The 23,862-nt window shown below is 41.1% G+C and overlaps 3 protein-coding genes across 3 annotated transcripts in view; 1 reads left to right on the top strand and 2 right to left on the bottom strand.

Annotated features, from left to right (window-relative positions):
* Window positions 1-790: 790 nt before the first annotated feature.
* Window positions 791-10,538, bottom strand: LOC141438557 (protein THEM6-like). The gene is made up of 5 exons (XM_074102411.1): window positions 10,390-10,538; window positions 7,093-7,266; window positions 5,898-6,112; window positions 4,311-4,499; window positions 791-3,562 (listed from the first exon to the last, which is right to left on the bottom strand). The coding sequence occupies exons 2-5, from the start codon at window positions 7,256-7,258 to the stop codon at window positions 3,431-3,433; spliced, it is 702 nt and encodes a 233-aa protein (XP_073958512.1). The 5' UTR covers window positions 7,259-7,266; window positions 10,390-10,538; the 3' UTR covers window positions 791-3,430.
* A 1,777-nt stretch (window positions 10,539-12,315) lies between these two features.
* On the top strand, window positions 12,316-15,034 carry LOC141438801 (uncharacterized). The gene is made up of 2 exons (XM_074102773.1): window positions 12,316-12,555; window positions 13,788-15,034. The coding sequence occupies exons 1-2, from the start codon at window positions 12,369-12,371 to the stop codon at window positions 14,312-14,314; spliced, it is 714 nt and encodes a 237-aa protein (XP_073958874.1). The 5' UTR covers window positions 12,316-12,368; the 3' UTR covers window positions 14,315-15,034.
* A 91-nt stretch (window positions 15,035-15,125) lies between these two features.
* The window catches only part of LOC141438616 (uncharacterized), a 41,247-nt gene continuing 32,510 nt past the window's right edge, over window positions 15,126-23,862 (bottom strand). The window contains exons 14-18 of the mRNA XM_074102482.1: window positions 23,671-23,835; window positions 20,502-20,609; window positions 19,616-19,751; window positions 18,512-18,732; window positions 15,126-17,730 (exon numbers count right to left, since the gene is read on the bottom strand). Coding sequence (XP_073958583.1) covers window positions 16,753-17,730; window positions 18,512-18,732; window positions 19,616-19,751; window positions 20,502-20,609; window positions 23,671-23,835 — 1,608 coding nt within the window. The 3' untranslated portion in view covers window positions 15,126-16,752. The remainder of the gene's footprint in view (window positions 17,731-18,511; window positions 18,733-19,615; window positions 19,752-20,501; window positions 20,610-23,670; window positions 23,836-23,862) is intronic.

Below are 23,862 nucleotides of genomic sequence, written 5' to 3'. Positions count from 1 at the left end.
CTGACTATTCCCGATGAAAAACCAATATAATAATAATAAATAATAATCCATTTACTTTGAACTCATGTCCATAGATGGTTATACACATCTGTAAATAGACTGCGTTACAGCAGCAAGTGGGTAAAGTTTAAAGAGAGATTTTTGAATAGATGTGCCTGGGAAGTCAGTTTCAGTGACTTCTTTCTTTAATCAAAGTTCCTGACCAATTTATAAGTCGAACAGATTCCGGACTAAATGCGAAAGTACCTGAGAAATCCGGACGGATGGTAACCCTCTTCGCTAGTGTCATATTTATGTGCAAGTTTCAAAAAAGTCAAATAATGGCGACACTCATGTAGTACTTGAACTCGTGTTGGTTGTACAATCAGCCTCAAAATACATGACACTCCAATTTAGCACACCGCCGCAGTAGTTAATAAACATAATCGTCCTGCCGCCCAAATCAAATTTTTATTTTATGAACATGAAACTTTATGTCACTTATGCAAGATTTTGATATCACCAGATAGGAATTCAGGGGGCAACATTTTGTGACAGGTATAGTGCTCCTAATTATATCGCGCGCGATAAACGCAATTATCGAGGCTTTTCCATATACTAGTGATCGCCCCCAGCATTGAGCGTTTTTTTTTTAAATGGAATGGAAGTATAGCGTAAACTGCTTCAACTTTGCCCTCTGGCCCCAACATTGCCTGATTTGATTTAGAGTCGATAACTAAGCACTCCTATAGGTTTTAAACTTTTATCTACACGGGAATTATTATTATAGGGAATAAATTAAAAGATACAGTTCAATTCATTTATTTATTAAGTACATAATTTAACGTTCTTTATGTACATTTATCTGAATAACACAAAAACAAATGATTTAACGTTGTGCTTGAGGAACTTTTAAGGGTTTATTACAATCATGATTGTATTTCAATTTAGACGTAACTTAAATGTCTCAATTTGGATAGTATTTGTACTTGCAATTATGGATGCGGTTGATGTACGATCTGCAATTGTCGACCCGGAACGAACAATAATGTACGACCTGATAATTTATATACTACTGTATAGAAATTACATAAGGACAAGAATTATCAGGTACAATCGCGAACCGGCATAGTTGAGCATCTTTACTACTAATTTATTGAATCAGGCGTTACTCTGCTCCATATCAATGTACTGAAACAATCACTTTGCTCACCTGCGACCTTATGATAGCTACGTTTATGCAAGATATGCGTGTTCAAGCAATTCCTCCACCTCCACACTGTAAGAACACACACAAACCAATCTATCACCACCACCACACTACACGCGCCGCGTTTCGAACTCAACCAGAGCTCATCTTCAGAGCAACACAACCATTCACCATGCTACCAGATGTTAGGCCAGATGCTGTTGTGTTAGCGTGTGTTGAGTCGGAACTGCGTGAACACAGATTTTTTGCATAAACGTAGCCTCATAAGGTCGCGGGTGAGCAAAGTGATTGTTTCAGTTCATTCAACTTGCCACTGTTCGTAATTTTGCCGTGTAATGCTATTCTGTGGCCGTATTGCCTGTTCTCAATCCGCACTAGGCTCGCTTGGGAGCTACAGCCCAAGCTCTCTTACTCTGAGAGGAGGACTGTGCAAAACTTAACTTGCCAGGAATCGAGTGACTATATTTTTTGTCGCTAACACTAAGTATAGGCAGTATTAGGCAGTGCCACCAGAGCTAAGGTCACGCGCACAAGAACATGTAAGAGATCACCACCGCTCATAAACCTCTGCAACACCAGGGGTATTGCAGATGCGTTTGCCAACCTAGAGGCCTAAGATGGGATACCTCAAGTGCCAGTAATTTCACCGGCTGTCTTTCTCGCCACGCCGAAACACAACAGTGCAAGCACTGATGCTTCACGGCAGGATTAGCGAGCAAGATGGTGGTAGCGATCAGGGCGGACCTTGCACAAGGTCCTACCACCTCATTTCATTCATTCTCCTTTTATGCAATCAGTTCTTTTTGTAGCTGTGTGTACGTATCACTTCAACTCTCGTGGCACTATCTATACCTATTTTTTTTTACAATTCTTTAAAAGACATGATTTTAATGGCAATAACAAGGCTCTTTGTAAGCAATAACCTAGCTTGGCTAGCATTTATTTGCCGAATTACCAAAGTAAGGTACATTTTGATATTTTTTTATGATAATTGTATATTCATGGTATTTTTTTATTAAAAGGCAGTGAACATTTTATATCACACGACTATTCTAAAGGACACGGGCACCATGTTTTGAATTTACTCAAAAGTTGTAAAATATTCCATTTTCAATGGATCAATTCTAAGAGGGTTTCTGTGACAAGCTATAAAAGTTGAAAAACCTACACCTTTTTTACATAAAACTGACCGTGGTTGACCCCTATCTCACCTGATGTTAAGTGCAGATGAGGCCAAAGGTATCTCACAGGTTCAGTAAGAGCCTATTCTCCCTAGCCTTGAAGAGCCCTAGTGTAGGTATTTATCCGGAAATATAGACGACGGGAGCGAATTCCATTCCTTAGCAGTTCGCATTATGAAAGATGAAGCAAACCGCTTAGTGCGGGCTAACGGAACACTAACTACATAAGGGTGAAGACGCTCCCCCCCGTCTGGAAGTCCGTTGGCAAAATGGAGATGGAGGAATAAGATCATGTAATACCAGACTTCTTTCATTATAAAGCTCAAAATCTCATCGGCTGAACCCGAACTGAAACTTAACTAAGAAACATCTCGTCAAAATTGGTCCATTTGTTTGGGAGCTACGACGTTCGTTACAGACAGACACTGACACGCCATACTTATAAAAAGTAATGCCGGCAGTCTTTTAAAATAACGATCGTATACTTAATATATTTCTAGGTGTTAGTAGGTAGATACACAGAGAAAGAGATACACGAATAGTCGCAAATTTTTTTTAAATATTAATACGCTTGCTCATCGAACTCGTGTACAAGGCAAACACAGCAAACACTGCGAACAGACTTTACTTGTAAGTATTGAAATACTATCTAACACCCTCTAGAAAATACTAGTAATCTCTTTGTGATATAGTTATGGCTTATGACGAATACGAATTATGAGAAAACACCTAACTATAAACAATATCCACCATATTATATTTCACTATACTTTTAGTATAATATGATTGAAACGCATTTAAATTAGAGGCACCGTGGAGTACAAAATACATTAGAAAATAAACAAATTTATAAACATTTAAAAGAAATTTACAAATAAATAATTTAATGTGACTAGCACATTAGCATTATCACGATTTAGGTACTATATTGATACAATTTTGTGATTTTAGGATAACGTCCGCCGCACGCGACGATTGATCGTCGACTGGAGATTCCGCCTTTGCCCGACCGCCCCCACCCTCGCTCTGTCTCACTCACACTAGTCCGTTAGACGGGTATTCACTCGGCCGCCATGGTGGGGGGGTATTCGCCGCAGCCTATTTGAGGCGCCGGTTCGTAGTTGGTGATAGGCATGTTGGGCGCCCTAAGTCGTGCTGAACTCAGCTCGTTGCTTTGTACCCAGAGCTCCAACTGGAAAGTAAGAAAGGTTTCTTTAATATTTTGGATGCATTACATCTCAGTCTACACACGTCCTACTGCAGGATACAAGTGTATGAAGTTCCAAGTCTGCACTGGGTCCCCGTGGTAACTATAGCCCAAGTTCTCTCAATTTTAGAGGAGACCTGTGCACAGCAGTGGAATGTATTTACGCTGGAAATAATGGTGATGATGGTTTAGCAGTGACGGCCAGCAATCATTAGATACACGATTGATTTGAACGCACTAAAGAAGAGTGATAATCAAAATATATGTAACTACTTGCATTGCAAAAAATGTGACAATACAGAGGAAATTCTAACAAAAGTTTAGTTTTGACACAATGTTCTCTGAGTTTCGCTACAATTTTCTTAATTTCCTTACAACTGCTTTTTCAGTTGTCATTCGTTACAATTTTTTTCCTAAGTTTTCGAATAGAGACCGCGGATTGGCAACCGCAATAGCACATTCACCAATAACCTGATTGGATGGATGACCTGGTTAAAGTCGCGGGTTCACGGTGGATGCAGGCCGTTTCCAACCGAAGCAACTGGAGTTCTTTGGGGGAAGCCTACTTATATCGAACAGTGAACTCTTATGGCTGATGACGAATCTCTTATAAATTCCCCCAGAACACAATAACAGGCTGTTACCCGTCGAGCACTCTGTGGGCACACCTGAAAAATTGAGTTGGGAGATTCTCGACGAGTTAAAAACTAGGTATATTCTGCGATTTCCTTGCCTCAGGAGGCATCTTGCCAGGCTGCGGCTTGCAGCTGCCCGCGCAGTGCAACTGCACCAGCAGCTCGGCTATCGGCGCGGCAGCTGTGTCGATCACCCTCTGCCTGCAGACAGCCACCGCGTGGACGAAGCCCCCGGGACCGACGAACTCGTGCTCCATGAACACCGTTCTGTTGTCCCAGTAGATCACCTGGAATCGTGAAGGATTGAGATCAGGGATGGCGGGCATTGTTGGTGAATATGTAATTTTCATGAAAACAATAACATTCTGATTATGAAATGGCATCTAAGTAAGATTAAGTTTTTTTTTATTTACAAGCTTTTATTTTTAACCCCCGACGCAAAAAGAGGGGTGTTATAAGTTTGACGGTTCGACTAAGTCGGGGGTTTTCCAACTTTTAATTGGTTAGGTTATAAGTAGTTTCACCTATTTATTTGTTTCTTTGGGTCAAATCTTGGAAGCGAAAATTGACTCGCTTCCAGTAGTCCGATCGACTTGAAATTTGGCATACTTATGTAAATTAGATGACAATACCTATACCTATATCTGTTAGTGACAGCTTGGTGATCCTGCCAGGATCGTCTCCGCAGGAGGGAACTCCTCAATGGTTAAACAAAATAATTTATTAGGCATTAGATTTAAATGAAAGCATCTAGGCGTTAACTTTGAACATGAAACTACCACGAGACTCACTCATAGCGAATAATAAACGGAATCAATAGGTTTCAGCCCTTCATCTCCGAGCACTCGCCTCGACGGTGGCTAGTTCTAATGTAGCATGATCAAGGGAAACATCGTGAACAACCTGCCCAGTAATTCAATGGTAGGTATAGAATCACCTAACCTAACCAACAAAAAGTTGGAAAATCCCCGACTTTGTCACTTCAAAGTTCAGGCTGAACCGATTTTGACAAAACCTCTCTAAGAACCATCGCTAGAAAACGTGCTTTCAATTAAAAATGACCGCATTCAAATCGGTCCACCCGTTTAAGAGCTACGGTGCCTCAGACAGACAGACAGGCACACACACAGACACACATAGCGGTCAAACTTATAACACCCGTCTTTTTACGTCGGGGGTTAAAAATTCAGTGGTTTCTGAATTTCCATCCGAACTTGGCCCGTGTAGAAACTACACCTCATGCAGCCCCAGTTGTAGGGCTTACATAATAGACTGATGATGATGATACAAGAGTGGAGTTCCAAAAACCATAACTGACACTATGACAGTAGTACAGCTATATGTACTGAGGCCCTTGCACTCAGAGGGCCCTCGGATCTTATCCAACATACCTACCCAGCAAAGCATCTAATTTCAAAATGAAAAAAAAACCTCCCACGTTTCGTTTTTGTTGCCGTTGAATTAGTTACTGACTTTTGGTATTTTTTTTTATTATTCATAAAAAATAAAGTTTACAATAAGAGTTGCTTAGGAAGCAAAAAAAACGCACACGGTTTATCTGTCGCTGCGTCGATTAAGCGTGTGAGTAGCTTTACTTTCTATGCCCTGGTCAAAACCTGGAAAAATTTGGGATCCCGATTTCTTGCTCCAGAGTTTAGATTATCCAGCTACGCCACTGGACTGACCTTTGAAGTAACAGTGAACCTCGTGAATGGCTTCAAATATCGTCTATAGCGTATAGTAGCAGCGGCCTGGACCACCGCACCTCCTGCTGCCTTGATGTTGGCGTACAGGCCAGTCCGCTCGTAAAAGTCGGCCCGCGCGAAGTCCAACTCGCGAAGGTACCGCGCGTTGTTCATATGGTATAGAAGGGTGTCGATGTCGGAGAGGAGGCACCATGCTGGAAAGAGATAACACTTTATTCAACAAGCCTTCGGTGTTGACCATTTCTGGGTTGCCTGGACCTATGCTAGCTGGCGCGGGCGCATGCCTGCGGGTGCGGGTAGGTACTGGTAAAATTCGTCGCACGCAACTCGTGCAGTTGGTGCTGCTAAAACATACTATACTCCGGCACAAAATTTGGCATATAAAATTATCTAATTTATTGAATCAGGTGTTACTTTGCGGAGGTCCATATCAATGAACTAAAATATTTCCTTGCTCACCCGCGACCTTACGATAGCTAAGCTTATGCAAAATATGCGTGTTCATGCAGTTCCTCCACCTCCACACTGCAAGAACACACACAAATCACACAAACCCATCTATCACCACCACCACACTACACTGACGCGTTTCGAACTCAACCAGAGCTCATCTTCAGAGTGACACAACCGTACACCATGCTACCAGTTGTTAGACTAACCTATTGTGCTCCGTGCAAACCACGTCAGTTAGTGTAAGTCCTTTAGGACCTTTAGACAGCTCATAGAGCCACCCGGCATCCGACCCGCACCGCCTCACCTCGAGAGGTTAGCATTCTTTATATGGATTTGTATGGGCATGCGCTCGCTACGCTGCGTCAACTCCGTAGGTTATCACTGGATCGCCTCGCTCGCGAGATGTCTACGCGCTGACGGCGAGTGCTCCACTCCCTGCTCGCACGCTTGCTAAAACTACGCGGCGTCTTCTATCGTGGACCACCTGTCGACGAATGGACGCCGAACAACGAGGCGGTGCTGGTATGGTGCCGGGTGGCTCTAATGAGCTGTGACCTTATTCACCACGCGCCTAAATCTCTCATACGATCTATATCTTCACTCGCCGCTGTGCCTTTTTTGTCTTCGGTCCTCAGGCACAACATCTGTCTGGAGAGAGATCTCTCTTTTATACTCTCCCTCCCCCCTCCTTCACTATGTTTTGGATTAATTTAGTACTCACATTTAACCTCCGTGGTTTCCAGTAGGCAAGCTTTCTTCCTGAAGTAGCGGGCACGGGCCACAGTGTACGCCATGCGCGCGAAGTATGCCACGTCCACAGTCCCGTAGAGCAGCAGTACGCCGGCCGCCGCCGCTGCGCCCCAGCCGGGCAGGCATACTGTCCACATTATGTATACTGTGGCAGACGAAATATATAACATTACGTTTTAAACTTGGTGTTCATATATATAGTTTTTTTTTTAAAGAAGATACATTGAGATTTCAAATGTGCATCAAATTTTAATAACGAGTACTTAACTTACTTAGTATCGGTTTTGTTAAAAGTTGTATCATAATTGTCAATCTGTGAAGAATATTGTATCGACCGATAATACTATGTTGTATTGTATAGACCGGTTTCCAAGGAGAAGGTTCGTAACTTGGTACATACCTATATTTTTATTTGTAATCATTACCTACCAATTTTTTTACATATATTACCTAATACTAACGTCATATATGGAATAAATATCTTGTTTGTGTGTGTGTGTGTGTGTGTGTGTGTGTGTGTGTGTGTAGATGAACGAGCTATGAAACCTATCTATTATTATAGCTATAGACACGTAATATATAAGTAAGGAAGAAATGAATAACTATTTATTTATGTGTACCTACTATTTTATTTCACTATCTTTCAGAAGCCCTATAGTAATTGCGTTGTAATCAATTGTGTATAAGGCATCTTCGCAATGACAAACATTCTTTTTATATCTAGTAGTCTAACCTATATGTTTCTAACAGTATAAAACAGAGCATTTAATAGGTATAATACAATAAAATGAATCTATATTGTACACCACAATAGTAACCGATTCCGAAAACAGGTACCTACACCGAGAGAAAATTACAAGGTAAGCAATAGACGGCCTTATCGCTACCTGCTTATATATAAGTACCTACCTTGCTGAACACCGCAAATAAGTGAGACTACTAAAGCATAGGTATAAATACTTATACAATTTCGATTCCTAAACGTATTAACGATATAATGAGAGAAGTGGAAGTTATTTATGCGGAGGCAACTCCCTGTTTTTACAGAACCTGTGCCATACCTACTTGTAAACATTGACGTCACGTAAAAAAAACGGCCAAGAGCGTGTCGGGAACGCCCGAAATAGGGTTCCGTAGCCATTACGAAAAATTAAGTAATATTTTATCCAAGAATTTCGTATTTTGTACGGAATATTCCAAGTTCAGGTATATTTTATACCTTAAGCTGCTATTTACTCCTAAACTACCTACTAATATTTAACTATAACTTAACCGTCATAGTTTTCCTTGTAAGTTTTATATACTTACTACCATCCTGAATGTTTTCAATTTTTTCCACTCACCGGTTTAGATTTTAGAGGGGGGGACGCTCGATTTTAATGAAAATTTGCACTTTAAAGTTGAATATTTTGCAAACAAATCACTGAATCGAAAAAATCCTTTTAGCAACCCCCTTGTTGTTGTTGTCGTCCTATGGTACCCCAGTGGTACAAAGGGCCTTCGTGAGACGTGGCCATCCAGCAACCCCCTAATGATTTTAAAAGACCTATCCAACGATACATTACAAGATTGGATGAGAAATAAAAAACAAAAAGTTTTTTTTTATATTTTTATTGTACCATTTTGTCGGCATAGTTAACATATATATTCGTGCAAAATTACAGCTTTCCAGCATTGATAATCCCTGAGCAAAGCCGCGGACGGACAGACAGACAGACATGGCGAAACTATAAGGGGGGTATAAGGGTGTATTTTCGATATAAGGGTTCCGTTGTTGCCATTTTGGCTACGGAACCCTAAAAAGGCAATCCGGTGAAAATCGAGTTATGGAGAGTATGGAGACACGCCATTGCAAGGCAGTTTCGTACAAGTTTGTAAGACTGACACATTAGGTCTTTCCACCAGAGATGTCCTATGCAGCTATATGCTGCGAGGATGCGAAAGTTACACGAAACTATGTGGCCGTTTCCATTAATGCTAAGCTATGTAGCCGTTAGAGGAAGAAGCGCAGCTCGAGTAGTCGCACGCATCCATAGCACGCATCCAAAGTACGCATCCACAGCACGCATCTTTCCATATAAAAAACATAGCTTAGTTGAACCCGTTTCCACCAGTGCTATGCTATGTAGACGAATGAATATGATTGGTGGATATCAAACACATCTATAGCAACGTAGCGTAGCACATCTCTGATGAAGGCACCCTTAAGCCGCACGATCGTCAGTTAGGACACCTTTCGAGTTCGAGAATTTCGAGTATATGTTTGATCGCGTGTTCGTACGAGTAAAATTCGCGTTAACCTACGATGATCGCGCATGCGCGTTCTATTACGACGATGCCATAAGCTTACGTCTATCAATACGGAACTTAAGCTATCAACTAAGAAAATTTTAAAATCTCATATTGAATGATTCAAAAACGGCTCAATGTTTTAGAGGATTGCGGTCATTTTTAATATTATGATTTAAATCGATTTCGAGCTTCTCTAAAATCAAGGTACGCGGAACAAAACCCGGATTTAAATCAAAAACGGCTGAACCGATTTTTATGATAGCTAAGAACCGCAAGGAAACTCGATTTCGCTTAAAAAATCGCATCGTAATCGGTCAATCCGTTCGAGAGCTACGATGCCACAGACAGGCAGCCATTGGCGTTACATTTATAATACCCCTCTTTTTGTGACGGGCGTTAAAAACCAGACCTACCAAACTAACCTTGTCATAAACCTTGTTATTGGCAAATAAATAAATTAATTAAAGTTAAACGCCTGTGGCCACTTTTTAGCAAAGCTGCTGAAAATGCATTCTCAAAAGAAAATAGGAATTCATTTTATACTATCATTACATATTATGCAAATTGGTGGAAAAGAAGTCCAATTAGAAAATTATTTAAAATCTATAAATTTCTCGGATGAAAGTGGTGAAAACTTATTTAAAACAAATTTGGACCTACCACCCTACCAATAGGTGTATTTTTTTTCTGGTATATTTTCTTGAGGATCGAATACAGGATTCTAACCCCCCATAACCTTAGTAGAAAGAAAATCTCCAGAAACATGCCGTTCTTAATACCGGCACATAACCTTGGAAAGCATGGCTAATAATGGCTATACTTTTTTAAATAGTCAGGTCGTATAAGCACAATAAGTATCTCAAACTCCAGATACTAGGATAGATAGTCGGCACCGTTTGAAAAGCAGGTTTGAAAAAAAAACCTTACTATTTTAAGCAACTATTAACAAATCGATTAAAATGAGGTTAGTACTTACGAATGTTTTTAAAGCCGCATGTTTGAAAAACTGTTTAATTCACTAGAATCACGTCTAGACGATAAGAATTGTTAGAAAATAGTGATTTATATTTACGGCAAAATTGCAAAGGCAGTGTCAATCTGAATATTTTCACGTACAGTGGTTGACAGAAGAAGGCTGCGCGCGCAGCGATCGATAGAGCGACATAGTGACATAAGGGCTTAACACACGGGGACACTGGCAATTTGAGTTCTACCTCCTTCCATACGTGCCACTGCTGGCCACAGGAAGTCTAGGTCTAGGAGGGAATTCTATCACCTATGTTGTTAATCATATCAGCCGTAAGACGTCCACCGCTGGACATAGGCCTCCCCCATAGACCTCCAGTTGCTTCGGTTGGAAGCGGCCTGCATCCACCGTGAACCAGCTTTAACAGGTCATCCGTCTATCTCGTTCTTGGACGTCTTGCGCTGCGCTTGCTGATCTTCGGTCTCCATTCGAGAATTTTTCGGCACCAACGGCCAACCTGTTCTGCGTGCTATATGGCCTGCCCCTTGCCACTTCAACGAACTAATTCGCTTGGCCATGTCCACGTTCTTCTACGTATCTCATACGTATCTCCTCATTTCTTCGGTCCCGTAGAGAAAACCCCGGCATAGTTCCCGGAGCAACTCTGAGCCTATTCATAAATAATAAGACCTATAGTGACGCACGTCTCGGATCCATATGTCATCATCATCAGCCTTTGTCATCACGCGGATCCAAGCTGATTCAGAACTTCAAACTCACCATTAACGTACTTCACAGTTCTATGCAGATGCCCTCGCGATGTTTTCCGTCGCCGAAACACTCATGGCAAATTTCAAGTGTAATTTCGCACATAAATTCCAAAAAAGTGAGTGTGAACCCAAGTTCGAACGCGCGACCGTTGAAGCTTGTGGTAAAAAAAAACTACTCTGCTACTAAGTCTTCGATCAACAATTAGTACTAATTGTTGATCAAAGTAAAGTACTTGTAATTTTCTCTCTGTGTACCTGTTTTCTGTATCGCTTACTATATTTCTGGTGTACAATAAAAAGTCATTGTATTGTATTGTAAAAAAACTGTACCTACCTAATGGAATTTCCTACAGTTTCATTATAGTCTGTTTTTTTTTTTAATTCGTTGCATTCTTTAAGGAAGAACTCCGCGTAAGTACTATACACTATACCTATTTGCGACAGTAGGCGGACATTTTCGAGCATAAAATCTAGGTATTTTATATTGGACACATATTTTTTCTTTTGTCAATTAAACAAAAAAATATGAAGATATAAGTAGCTAGTTAAAGTTCCGCGACTTCCGCGTGACGTCGTTCGCAAAACGTGGCGCACGGCGTGACATCACGTGCCCCCGCTCCCGTACTATGGTGTGCTTCATCTTTGGCGTTTTTTGTTTGATTAACAAAAGAAAAAATACAAGTCCAATATTTTCTACGAGTATACGAACCGCAATAGAGTAGATTTTGTGTACAGAAACAGCCGTTGCCGAAACGAAATTGTTAGGTAACTGCCGGTTTTTGTAAACCGAAACCAACTGATTCGGAAGCTGTGTAAAGAATTTTTCTGCTAAGTATAAAATCATGTTGTTTCTGTAATAAATAAATGACTAAAACCGGTAGCCGGTTGTTTCGTTTCAATACGACACCGTTATTATTACGAGCTAAAATAAGTTGAACCGTCTCGTACGATGAAATCGCTTATAAACTAGCGAAGTCTTTCTATGGCACGGCCTTCAAGGACCAAGTTTAGTTGGTCGTCATAACACGGCATCGACGCCACCGACCACGATATACGGCACGAAGCGTTTGACCTCGGCTCACTACCCATCTCGTTCCCACGCTCAATGAAAAACAGAGAAGCAACACACGACACGGTCCGATAAGAAACGAATGCCCACGAACGTCAGTGACGGGACGACCGAGCGTGTGTAAACACAAGTTTTATTTTTTGCTTACAATGGGAAAAGAGTGTAAATTTGACGTGATTCAATTGATTCATGGAGTTGAACAACGGCCATGTCTTTGGGATAAGAGCTTAGAGAATTACAAGGATCGCGTAGAACGGAGGATTGCGTGGGAAGAAATATTCGCATCGCTAGATGATACGTATCAAAGTATGTCGCCTGAAGAGAAAAGGCAAACGGGTAAGCGAACTTGAGACTTGTTGCGTAGTATATTTGGTGCTTTTTTGTTCGACGTTATTTCGTTTGACGTTGTTTGTTCTCGTTGTGACGTGCCGTGACGATTTTGGTAGAGATATTTGCTAATCAGATTGAAATGTTAAATGTTCAAAAAAATCATAGGAAATGCAAACTGAATTAACTAGATTTCTTTCGAACTATCTTTTATCAGTTTAGTTTTTATTATGAATTATGTTTTTAAATATAAGCGGATTTGTAATTGTCAGCTGTCAATGTCATCTGTCACGGCTGTCACTGGTCATACGCTTTTTCATGTCGGGTGTGGTTAATTTACGCCCGAATAATTCTCGACCCGAAATGTGTAACCTTAATTTATGTCACTATAACGTCATCTTAGCCTCTAATTATTAGAGTCTAATACGTACCACTACAGGGCACTTAACAAAGGCCGTATTGCCTAATGTTTCAGGCGCTCGCGAACGCAATCAAATGACAGTTTTTTAAGTATACGAAATCCGTCAGAAACCTTAGGCAATACGTTCTAAGGTCTACACTCTCAGATTAGTAACATTCTATTCGTGTAGGTACTGTAAACAAATTACGTAAGAACACTAATTTACAGCAGGGCTACTACGAAACTCGAAACTCGAAGTTCGTATCGTACCGTCCCTCTCGCTCTCGTATTAAATAGTATAAGTGTCAGAGGGACCGCACGACACGAACTTCGAGTTTCGTAGTAGCCCTGCAGGATGTGTATTGTATGCACATTCCGGATCGACAATTATTGGGCGTACATTAACCGCATCTTTCTTGTCCATGGAATCAGAATAGTACCACTGAACTTTGCTATTTTAGTTCAAATTGCACCGTTTTAGTATTACGAGCATAATATACAAACTTATTGTCACGGTGAACTTGAAGTCGACGATTCCAGTTCTAGAATTAAGCTGCATCAAAGGACCTAAAAGAAACTGCAAAAAAGGCAAAGGCATCCATCCCATACAATAAGATCTAATGCCCGGTTCACATTATTCCAGTAAAATCGTGCCAGTAGCGATACATTGCGAGGTCACACTCACACACAATACAAATGAGTTAGGTGCACAAGATTGATCGAGTACCGCAGTGTCATGCTACTGGAATAATGTGAACTGGGCATAATGTATTCTTTTATTTATTACTTTCGAAACGCTCTGGTGTGACGCATTCTGAGCTATGAATCTATCTTTTTCCAGGAGAGCACATCCTAAACAAATGGGTAAACATACGGGATACGTTCGTCAAATCCCTCAAACCAAAAAAAGGTAAACCTAAAAAGAAGTACATTCTCTACGACCACTTGAAATTCTTGCTCAAAGTGAGACCAGAAGACGAAGCAAATTTAGAATACAGTACAATGGAAGTAGACAACGACGTACCTATAGCTGTATCCTACCTAAAGTTAGAAGCTGATGACGCGGAGCACAGCTACAATCAGCACAATACTAGAAAGAGAAAGAAAGTAAACTATGATGAAGATTATGTCATACCCCATAAGTCAGGGAAAGGGTACACGGATGACAATGGTATAGACTTTGTGGAAGTGGAGGAGTCCAATGAGAATGATGCGAGGGTTATGAATGAAGATGAGGCTTTTTTCGCTTCCCTGCTGCCTACGGTTGTGAAGTACAATGAGGACGAACGGTTGGAGTTCAGAATTGAGGTTCTTGGTGTTATGAAGAAGTTAAAGGAGAAAAGGAATTGGGCTGCGGATGCCGATTAGGTTTTTCATTTGAACTAATAATGTTAAGTTATAGAACAACATACTAATAGGCAACCTGCTAACCTCTTCCAAACGCTATTACGCACGATAAGATCGTAAAATGAAGCCAGAACGGTATTGGAATTTCGAAAAATTCGTTCTTATTTTCTACAGTACGTGCATGCATAACGTGCGTTGTGCGTTAATCTTGCGTTGATAGATTAGATCAGCTAGACAGTGGACAAACGATTTTATAAAATACGTACGTAATAAGTAATTTTTAATTTTATTTAGAAGCAACATTAAAAAAACTGTCTGTGCTAAAATTTTAAGCTTATTTAAATTATCGACGAGTTTTTTTGCTGACGGTACTATCATCGCGTTTATCACTATCACTGTCAGCATCATTGGTCAAATTTAAAGTTAATTGATTCACAGTAAAAGTTTAGCAAATAATTGTTTGCTATTTCTCCGAAATGTGTATTACTTAATCATTTTTGCGTTTTTTACCCGAAGCAGGTACTATCAGCCGAAAATGAGGTCTACCACTCATTCATAGGAACTTGTTTAAAAATTGATAGACCACTTATTTGGCTGCTTGTACATTGTTTTTATAAGCCTAAATAGGTCATCTAGTGTAGAACATAAAATAGTAGGAGACGGATGAAAAAGAACAAAAACTTTGCGTACCAAATTGTTGCCACATTCAAGTATTTTACCTCAAAAATGTGAGTTACGAAAAAGTGGTGCCTTCACTAAATTTCTACTATATATCATATTCTACACATTGATAATGGTTTACACTTTAGACGTTGAAATTAAACTCATAGAATATTTAATAGATAAGTTTTTAATTATCATTTTCTCTTTAGCATTTTAAAAAATAATGTTGACAATAATCACAAAAACGCAATCTGGTGATTTAAAAAATAAACGATGAAACCTATACATTAGTTATTAGTTTCATTTATAGCTATTAAAACTTTTAAATTTCTACATATTATATGAAACTATTATAACAAAACGGAATACTGAAAATCGTCACAGGCGATCACTGCCTTATAAAGAACAATAACAACTGGATTATACAAAACTTGAACCTTAGTGTTAGAAATGGCAGATTCTTTTACCAGAAAAAAAAATATGCCAATTTTTCAAAAGAAATACGCCTCAAGTCTGATGTAAATATCAAGTATTGCCATCGCTCAGACTCTAGCGCGGAGACTGTTGACTTTATCTAACAAACACTATCTTACGTCTACTGAAGTAACTTCCTGAACTATGGGTTATATTGAGTCGGACCCAGCGAGATACGCCAGTTACAATTCTCTATAATACGGCTGTAGTGACAGCTAACTTTACGTTTTAACGTCCTCGTATGTACAACGCGAACGAGCCCGGTAGCTGCGCATAGTAGTCGCTCCGCAAGTGTCTCCAAAGGGTCTATGTACAGAAGCGACCTGAATACTGGGCACGCGACCCGTACGGTCGGCACGAGCCCGGGGCCTGCCGTACCAACGTATTTCATACTATTATTATACCGGTACAATAGTGACTAGACGGTCCCCAAAACAAAAATGGGGGACAAATTATTATTTACACGTTTTACACTATGAATACCAAATTCACACTAACTTAACATTATATAAACGCTCAGTTTATTGTGTCACGGGAAACATCGCCGTCGGCGCAAGCGAAAGGGGAAATTGTCTACGGTTTGGCACCGATTAGTTTTTAGATAAACGAAGTCTCAAAAATAAATTGCAGTCCCACGAAAAAGTCCATCTCGTTACAAAATCAATTTGTGCAGGTTTCCCTTGGAAGTTGATAGGCAACTTAAGCTAGGCGAATATAATACAGTTTATGGAGTAAACGTGAAACGCTCAGAATTAAATGGCAACACGAAAGACACGCTAACACATCCCGGTTAAAAATGCCTCTATGAAACCTACGCGTAAAATAAAACATACATTTTACTGCGTAAGGAATAAATTCACAATGAGTATGGCGTGAGTCACTATCGGAAACGCTTAGCCTAAAATGGAGGTAACCTATAGAAATACGTTATTTTTTTATACAATACCATATTATTACAATATGTATACGGATATATTACATGAAGAAAAGTTTAACAATAAAATACAAAAGTCTCACATTTTATTCAGCATTCCCGTCAAATCGTTATAAAATTATGAGATACGTCTTTTGAACTGACCGGTGACAACTAAGCCTTCATGAAAATTATACACTTAACACCTACAAACGGGTCACTTTAACTTAAACGTAATTTTTAATTTAAACATCAACAAAATAAAATCACTTAGCGAATCTGCTGCGAACGCTTACTTACATTATAAAAATTATATACAAAACAATTTTTTAACAATTTCTTTATAATACACCTACAAAAGAGTCGAATCCTCGTCGTGTAGAGATCGTATTCAGTCTGCGCGGCGCGGTCAGTTGGTGGCATTGAAGTCGAGGGTGGGCTTCCGTTGGCGCGGCTTCTTGGGGCGCGGCGGCGCGGGTGAGCCGTTGCAGCAGTGGCAGCCGCGCTTAACCACGCCGCGGCCGGACGCGCGCCGCCGCACCTCCAGGCTGTCCGGGGACCTTTCCCCCGCCCGCGTCTTCCCGGACAGACTCCGCTCCGCCTCTCCCTCCATAGGATGGTACAGACGCTTCGGGGGATACGTGCGGAGCGGGGGGTGGGTGTCGTCAGCGGAGGAGCCGTCCGCGCTGCCGCTTCTCTCCCGCCCTCGCGCTTCTTTAATCACGGAGTCGAGTCTCATGTGCGTTCCGACTCCGCTAGAATCAGTCGAGTTAGTTTCGTCAAAGGAGGGACTCTTGCAGCATTTGTCACTGTCGCTGCTGAAGTCCAAAGGTCTGCGGCTCTCGGAGCGTTCGGAGGCCGAATTCGACTCCCAGAAGAGCTCCGCGTGGCGCTCGGGAGACGATCTGTCATCATCAACGTCAGCCATAGATTCTAAAGTGGCGTCTCTGGAGCTGTCCTCTGCTATCATTTTGGCGTCGTCGCCAGCTATTAAATTGTCAGGCTCGTCGATGAGGAACCTGGTGTCCCTTTCTCTCTTGTCGTCCTCATAGCAGACTCTTCTGATGACTTGTGTGGCGTTGCCCGAGGAGTGGACTATTGCGGACGTCGTGTTGGTGAGATGTAGTTCTCTGGAGTCTGTGAGGATGTTGTCGAACCTTGTCAGGCCGTCGTCTTTGACCAGCACGGAGGAGAGATTGACGTCGTTGTTGTGGGAGCTCGGCATGTTGATCATGTTTTCTATTTCGTATTTGACGCTGTCGGGCGCCTGCGAGATGACGGTGGCCTGCGGCGCTGCCATTAGGACAGTGGCCGGCGCGCTGTTCGAGTGGAATATCGTCGATGTGATGTGACGGCCTTTTAGGCCTGTTATCGTAAAGGGTTGAACCTGGAAATGACAATAATGTTTATTGCAGAGGTATGAGAACTGGGAATTTTACAAATGATTACGTCGAAGTGACTATTTTTTACCCGACTGCCCGAATGAGGGTTATGTTTTTTCGAGCTTAAAGGTTGTCGCACACGTAACCGCTCGGCGAATGTAAGAAACTCCATACTGTAACGTACACATATCGGCATCGGAACAGCATCGCCTCGCTTCGGCACAAGCTAGTAATCCGCAAGCGGCGCGCGGGCAACTCGCTTGCGTCTCGCCGCCGGAACGGGGACGCCCCACCGCTTGTCTCTCTAGCAGTTTCGCTTAAAGCGCGATGTCACCTAGCCGCAGTCGCGCGGACATCTCGGAGGTGCTGAGCCGTTTCCGTTACGTGCTTGCGTATGGTTGACGGCGAGCAGATGAGGTGAGGCGGCGCCGATCCGGTGCCGAGCGATTACGTGTGCGACAACTTTATGTATGTAATGAATGTCTATTTCATTGGTCCTCTCTGTAGCCTAAAATTCGAAAGTCGGTCTGTCTGTTTGTTCTCCACGTTTCTTAGTAGAGATAGTTTGAGACCCTGGGAAGGACAGTATAGTTTTATCCCGGAAAATTGCACAGTTTCGAAATAAACATAAACGAACTCTTAGCAGACGGGGTTGGATAAAAATATTTTATATTGTAACAATATGAGTATCAAACGAAGGCTAAAAATGAGCCCATCCCAAACTGGTAATTTTTGAGCCAGTCACGTTTTTGAATGAATCTAACTTCAGGCTGATGGTGAGCTCACCTCGGCATCAGTGGGCTCGCTATGGAAGGTCGTGTTGGGGTGCGACCTCGCGAACTCCTCCTGGTCCAGCGCTATCGTGGCCTGCATGCCGTCCCCGCTCACGGCCACTATCCCGACGTCGCTGAGCCCGAGGCTGACGTCTATTTCCCGCGGGATCAGGTGGTCCGTGGCGATCTGGTCGTCCATGTCCGGTTGCGGGATCGTGCTTTGGAGCGGTTGAGCTGGAATTAATATTTATAGTTTATTGAATCAGGCGTTACTTTGAACCAGTGAACTATAAACAATTCAAGGCTGACCAGAATTATAACAAAACCTCGCCATATTGCGGGAAACCAATAGAACTAAATTCAAATGTCATCTGTCTATTGTTGTCAAAGTTTAACGTTGTTTGCGCGTGGTATTTTAAAGTGTTATTTTGTATTTTTGTGCGTTAAAATGCCGAAGATTATAGCCTTGGAAGGAAACTAATTCACAATGTATAAAAGTATTTTTCATAGAATAAGTCAGAGGGATTACAAAATATTCCTTTATTCAGTCATTACAGTAATTAATATGACTGGTAGGTATCGTATAGCAAGTGTAAAGAATGTTGCAATATAAAACGTAGAAGTCCTGCCCTCGCGTAAGGTTTTTTTTATATTCCTAGTCAGCCTTTACTTTGTTCACTCGCGACCTTATAATAGCTATGTTCTATATATCCGTTTATATATCCGTGCAAAATTACACCTTTCTAGCATTGATAGTCCCTGAGCAAGCCGCGGACGGACGACAGACGACAGACAGACAGACAGACAGACAGACAGACAGACATGGCCAAATTATAAGGGTTCCGTTTTTGCCATTTTGGCTCCGGAACCCTAAAAAAATATACATATGTAGAAACTTCTTTGTTTGTGGTTGTTTACACCTGATTGCCTTGGTCTTAAACGAAGATTTTACTTTATGCCCTAGAGCATAAAAAGTAATTTTATGTCGCCTAGACTAGAAGATCCAGCATAAATACGAACTTTACGAGCATGAGAAGTGAAAAGTAAATTGTTTATAGTTCATTTACCACATTTTATTTTCCATGCATTGCTATTTCTCTATGTTGTTGATACTTACGCGTGTGCGAGTGATGCTGGTCCTGATTATGGTCGTGGGCCGGCGAGGCGGCAAAGAGGAGTTCCGCTTCGGGGAAGAGCTCCGATGCGGACGGCGAGTCCACGCCTAAGTCTTCGCACTCCTCGGACAAAGATTTCTGGAACAATTCATCAGCATACTAAGACAAAGCATTCGATTTGTTGGCAATTTTTTCTTAAACCCAGTTTAGATTTGTAAGAAAAACGGTACAAGTTGTATTACACTGCGAAGTCGTACAAGGAACGACTTTAAAGTGGTCATTCGAGCGCAGCAATGTAAAGCAGTGTTTTCACCAGAGATGTACGACGATGTGTTGCGAGGAATATGTTTTTCATTAAACAATGGAAACGCTTCATTTACCTCGCATCGCTCCGCTCGGCTGTTTCCACCAGAGAAATATTGTAAACAAGGTGACTGAACTGATGTGAATGTTTAGTGTATTTTGTTTGTTAAATGAACATCACATCACATTTCACCGCTTACACCAACACCTTCTGCACGGCTGCCTGGAACCGAAGCCCCTGCCCTTCCTCTTCTGCAAGGGCTGCTGCTGCTTGTTGGCCCTGGAGCCCCTACTGCGTCCAGCCTTCGTCCAGCACCGGCGACCTGCGCTTCGGACCCTGATCCAGGGAAGCCTTCCCAAGAAACGCCTTCCAACTTAACTCTTTCATATCCGCGACCCTCGAGTTTCTGATTTCTGTCAGTAAAGCCTTAGAGGCTAAATATACGTCTCACTGCTCTACCCTGACAGTGCATCACATCACATTTTTTCTCCGTGTACTTATCTGTTTTCTGTATCGCTTACTATGTCTGGTGTACAATAAAGAGTCTTTGTATTGTATTGTATCATTATAAATTAGCTACTTACTTGCAGTCGCAATTCGTGCTCCAGTATCGCATACTTGTGTCGCAATGCGGCAGCCGACACGTGGGAGAGCCGGTGCTGCCGCTGCGTGCCATCCTTCTTTTGTACTACCTACAAATCATAAGGACATTAGACGCTAAGCTATACACTTTGGTACTGCTACTTTAGTCATAGTTTTAGTGCCTGGCGGCTTTAAATTGAGTTTAAATAGTCCACTTTGGCCAACAAATAGCTTCAACGTAGCAAGTCTTTGTGATTCTCGTAGCGAAGTTGTAAGCAACAAAGCGAAAGGCAACCAGACAAAGGCCTTATGGTGTAACGTGTGGGCTCTTGCCATCGCTTTTTTCATCTCTTTCTGTCACCAATTTACACCGTTAGACAGAAAGAAATACTGAATGCGATAGCAAGCGTCCGCGCGTCAGGCAATACGGCCTCTGGCCCCTGTACCACAAACGTTACAACTGCTATAATTCTAAATAATTGTTACTTGTTTGTACGAGAAAGTCAACAATTTTGTCAATCTCTAGCACTTGTAATTTATTTGAATGAGTGATGAGTGTATCCGGGTAGAGTCCATTCATCGGAGCATTAGTTATTTTGTACACGTATACTAAATCTAACTAGGTCTCTACTTAATATTTAATGAGGGCTATCGTTTTTTGTCTTTCTAGATGGCGCCACTGTTGCGTTTGGTTTCTAAGTGTGGCTTTCAAAGTCTGTTATTACGGCCAAATCATATTTAAATACACCTTTAAACCGTACCATAAAAATATCGAGCAACCACAGTGTTGCGTAGTCCCGTTTTTTTGGGAAAAAAGGGATTACAAAAGTTTCCGAAAGACAAAACTGTCTCAAAACACAGACATTCATTGCCCCGTAACGCATAATTGTCAGGTAAAATGCAAAATATTCACAAAATTATTCTAATTATAAATAAACCCGCGTAGCTCACCCAAAAACTATGAGATTTGATATTTCGGAGACCTCACGCCACACTAGCGCCTCTAGCGGCGAATTCATACGCGATAGCCCTCATTATCGACGTGGGTGGACTAAACAAACCATTTTGTCTTTATCCAAGCGCTAAGCCCTCGTGTGTGAGCTGAAGAAGCTAACAAGAGGTGTCTATTTTGCAGCAAAAGCTGAAAGCCTTCGCATTAGTTTTAAAATCACATATTAGTTTAATTTTTGCAGCTTATATTACTAGATTTAATTAAGTTTCGACATTACCTAACGATTAATGAAAGATACCGTACAATGAAGATCTTTAGGCTGATTCTACTCGGAAAATATTTTTTGCTTTTAATTATGTGAGGCTCGGATAGTCTGCTTCAAAAAAAATTGTAAAAAGTAAATAAATAGTAGTTCCTAAAATTAATATTGCCGATTTTATTTATGTCCATTTCCAAAAATTTCTGCTTCTCGCTATGCCTACATATTCGACTGTTTCCAATAATGACCGCTTTCAAAAGCTAGAGTACTATTTATGGATAACATAGACAATATGCTACTTACTTGTCTAATTAAAAAGCAGACATTGCAGGAATTAATAAATATGACAATGCGTACATTTTATAATACAGACCATTCCGGGAAATAGACATTATAAACAACGGAAACTCATAACAGACATAATAGGAAGCACATTTTTCTGGAACAGACGTAGGTCAGAAAACAGACCATATGGGCCTTATCAAGGTTCATTTATTTGACTATGAATCAATCTAGAAAGAAGTTCTAAACTGATTCAAAGTGACAATGCTACTATAGGAAAGTACAACCAGCCTAACACAAGGATCATGCACGATTAAGATGCAGGATAACTCGACAATGGAAGACGAATCCGCGACCAACATGCAAAATAAAGACATTTAGAGTTGAAAGTTCTAACTAATCCACGAATGAGAAGAAGCGCAAACTGTGGTCTTATTATCCACCATCCCTTTCAACCACCATCTATTACAGTTTGACAGAAAGAGATGGTGATTGCGCTCAACAGGTGAGACAATAAGCCTAGTTCTGAACGGAATTTAATAAAAACAACATCTATTAAAATCAAGGACGATAACGGTAAATAGTTAAGTTCCTACAACCAATTTGATCGTAATGTGAGAGTATGCTATAAGATTATATAGAAGCGACATCTAAACTCTTTCGAACACGACTTCAATCAACCTTTTTTCAGACTGGACGAAATTTTGGCAGCAACTTTGACATTAAGTTGTCACTAGAACGGTCATGATTTAATTAGAATGTATTACAATAGTGATGCGTGAAATATTTTCAAGCATTTCATGCTCGTATTCGCGCTTATGTATAGTAAAGCAAGCTGCAGTAAGCTACGAATGTCGCGTCCAAGCAATCTTAAGGCAACTGACACCAAAACGAAAACGGCTGACAAAATAAATGGAGGCGTGCAGGGTTACTACGAGGCTCTATAGGGCTCCCTCAGCCGCCGCTTTACCATCGGAGGGCATTGAACGTCGATACACAAGTAAGTTGATTTTGGTGTAAGTATAGATACCAAAATCTTAAGTTAAAGCTTTCTGGGGACTGTAATCTTGGTGCAATCGAGATATATCACCGTTTTGAGATTGCATAGAATTACGTTACATTTCCCATACAATATCACGATAGACTGGCTTCGATTGAAAGGCTAATTTCAAGCGATAGCTGCTATCATTATCTCTCGCATAATAAGTTGGCCTGTTGTTATATGTAGCGCCTTAACTTGTTATTTACTTTACCTAAATAATTCGTTGCAGTTGGCAAAATAAAAACGTGGGTGAATCTAAAAATAAATCTAAAGTATTGATACTATCGACCGGGGAATTTGTTATGTGGCTTAAAGCAATTCTCGCTAAGAACAGATGGCTAGCTCATATTGATTATTATTGGACAGATTTAGTGAAACCGTCTCAATCAAAAAAAAAATATTTTAGATCAGTATGATATTCCACGTTCAATGCTGCACTGTCATACAAAAGGAAAGAAATTGTTATAAAATAGACCACTTTTAACGACGGCAAAATTTTAAGCACTCATGTGAACAATATTATATTAGAGAATAAAGTTGTAAAAAGGGGTCTACAAAATGCCCCTAGCTTGATGGTAAAAGCCGGCGCTGGGGAGCCCGCTCTGAGGGGTCTGCGACGGCTCTACGATAGATCACCTGGTAGGCCTTATCGTCGCAATCGGACGCGTCAATATCGTAAGCGCAACGCGGCGAATCGTCGTGCGAATCGACGGCGTAAGACTTTTTCGAGTCTACGTCGAACATCTTATCAAATATCCTTTGCGCCTCCATATCGGGACTGTATCGATCTGGGATCGGGTCCTGAAGTTGCAAAATTTGTGTCACACG

This window comes from Choristoneura fumiferana, chromosome 19, assembly GCF_025370935.1.
Source record: "Choristoneura fumiferana chromosome 19, NRCan_CFum_1, whole genome shotgun sequence".
In the NCBI taxonomy this organism is placed as follows: domain Eukaryota; kingdom Metazoa; phylum Arthropoda; class Insecta; order Lepidoptera; family Tortricidae; genus Choristoneura; species Choristoneura fumiferana.
Note: the sequence above shows the minus strand (reverse complement) of the source record. Positions and strands in the feature narration are given on the sequence as shown.

Coding starts and splice junctions, on each gene's coding strand:
- LOC141438557 (XM_074102411.1), bottom strand. CDS start 7,258: ATGTGGACAGTATGCCTGCCCGGCTGGGGCGCAGCGGCGGCGGCCGGC. Junction 6,113..7,092: donor GGAAACCACGGAGGTTAAAT/GTGAGTACTAAA, acceptor ATCTCTTTCCAG/CATGGTGCCTCCTCTCCGAC. Junction 4,500..5,897: donor GGTTCACTGTTACTTCAAAG/GTCAGTCCAGTG, acceptor TCACGATTCCAG/GTGATCTACTGGGACAACAG.
- LOC141438801 (XM_074102773.1), top strand. CDS start 12,369: ATGGGAAAAGAGTGTAAATTTGACGTGATTCAATTGATTCATGGAGTT. Junction 12,556..13,787: donor TGAAGAGAAAAGGCAAACGG/GTAAGCGAACTT, acceptor ATCTTTTTCCAG/GAGAGCACATCCTAAACAAA.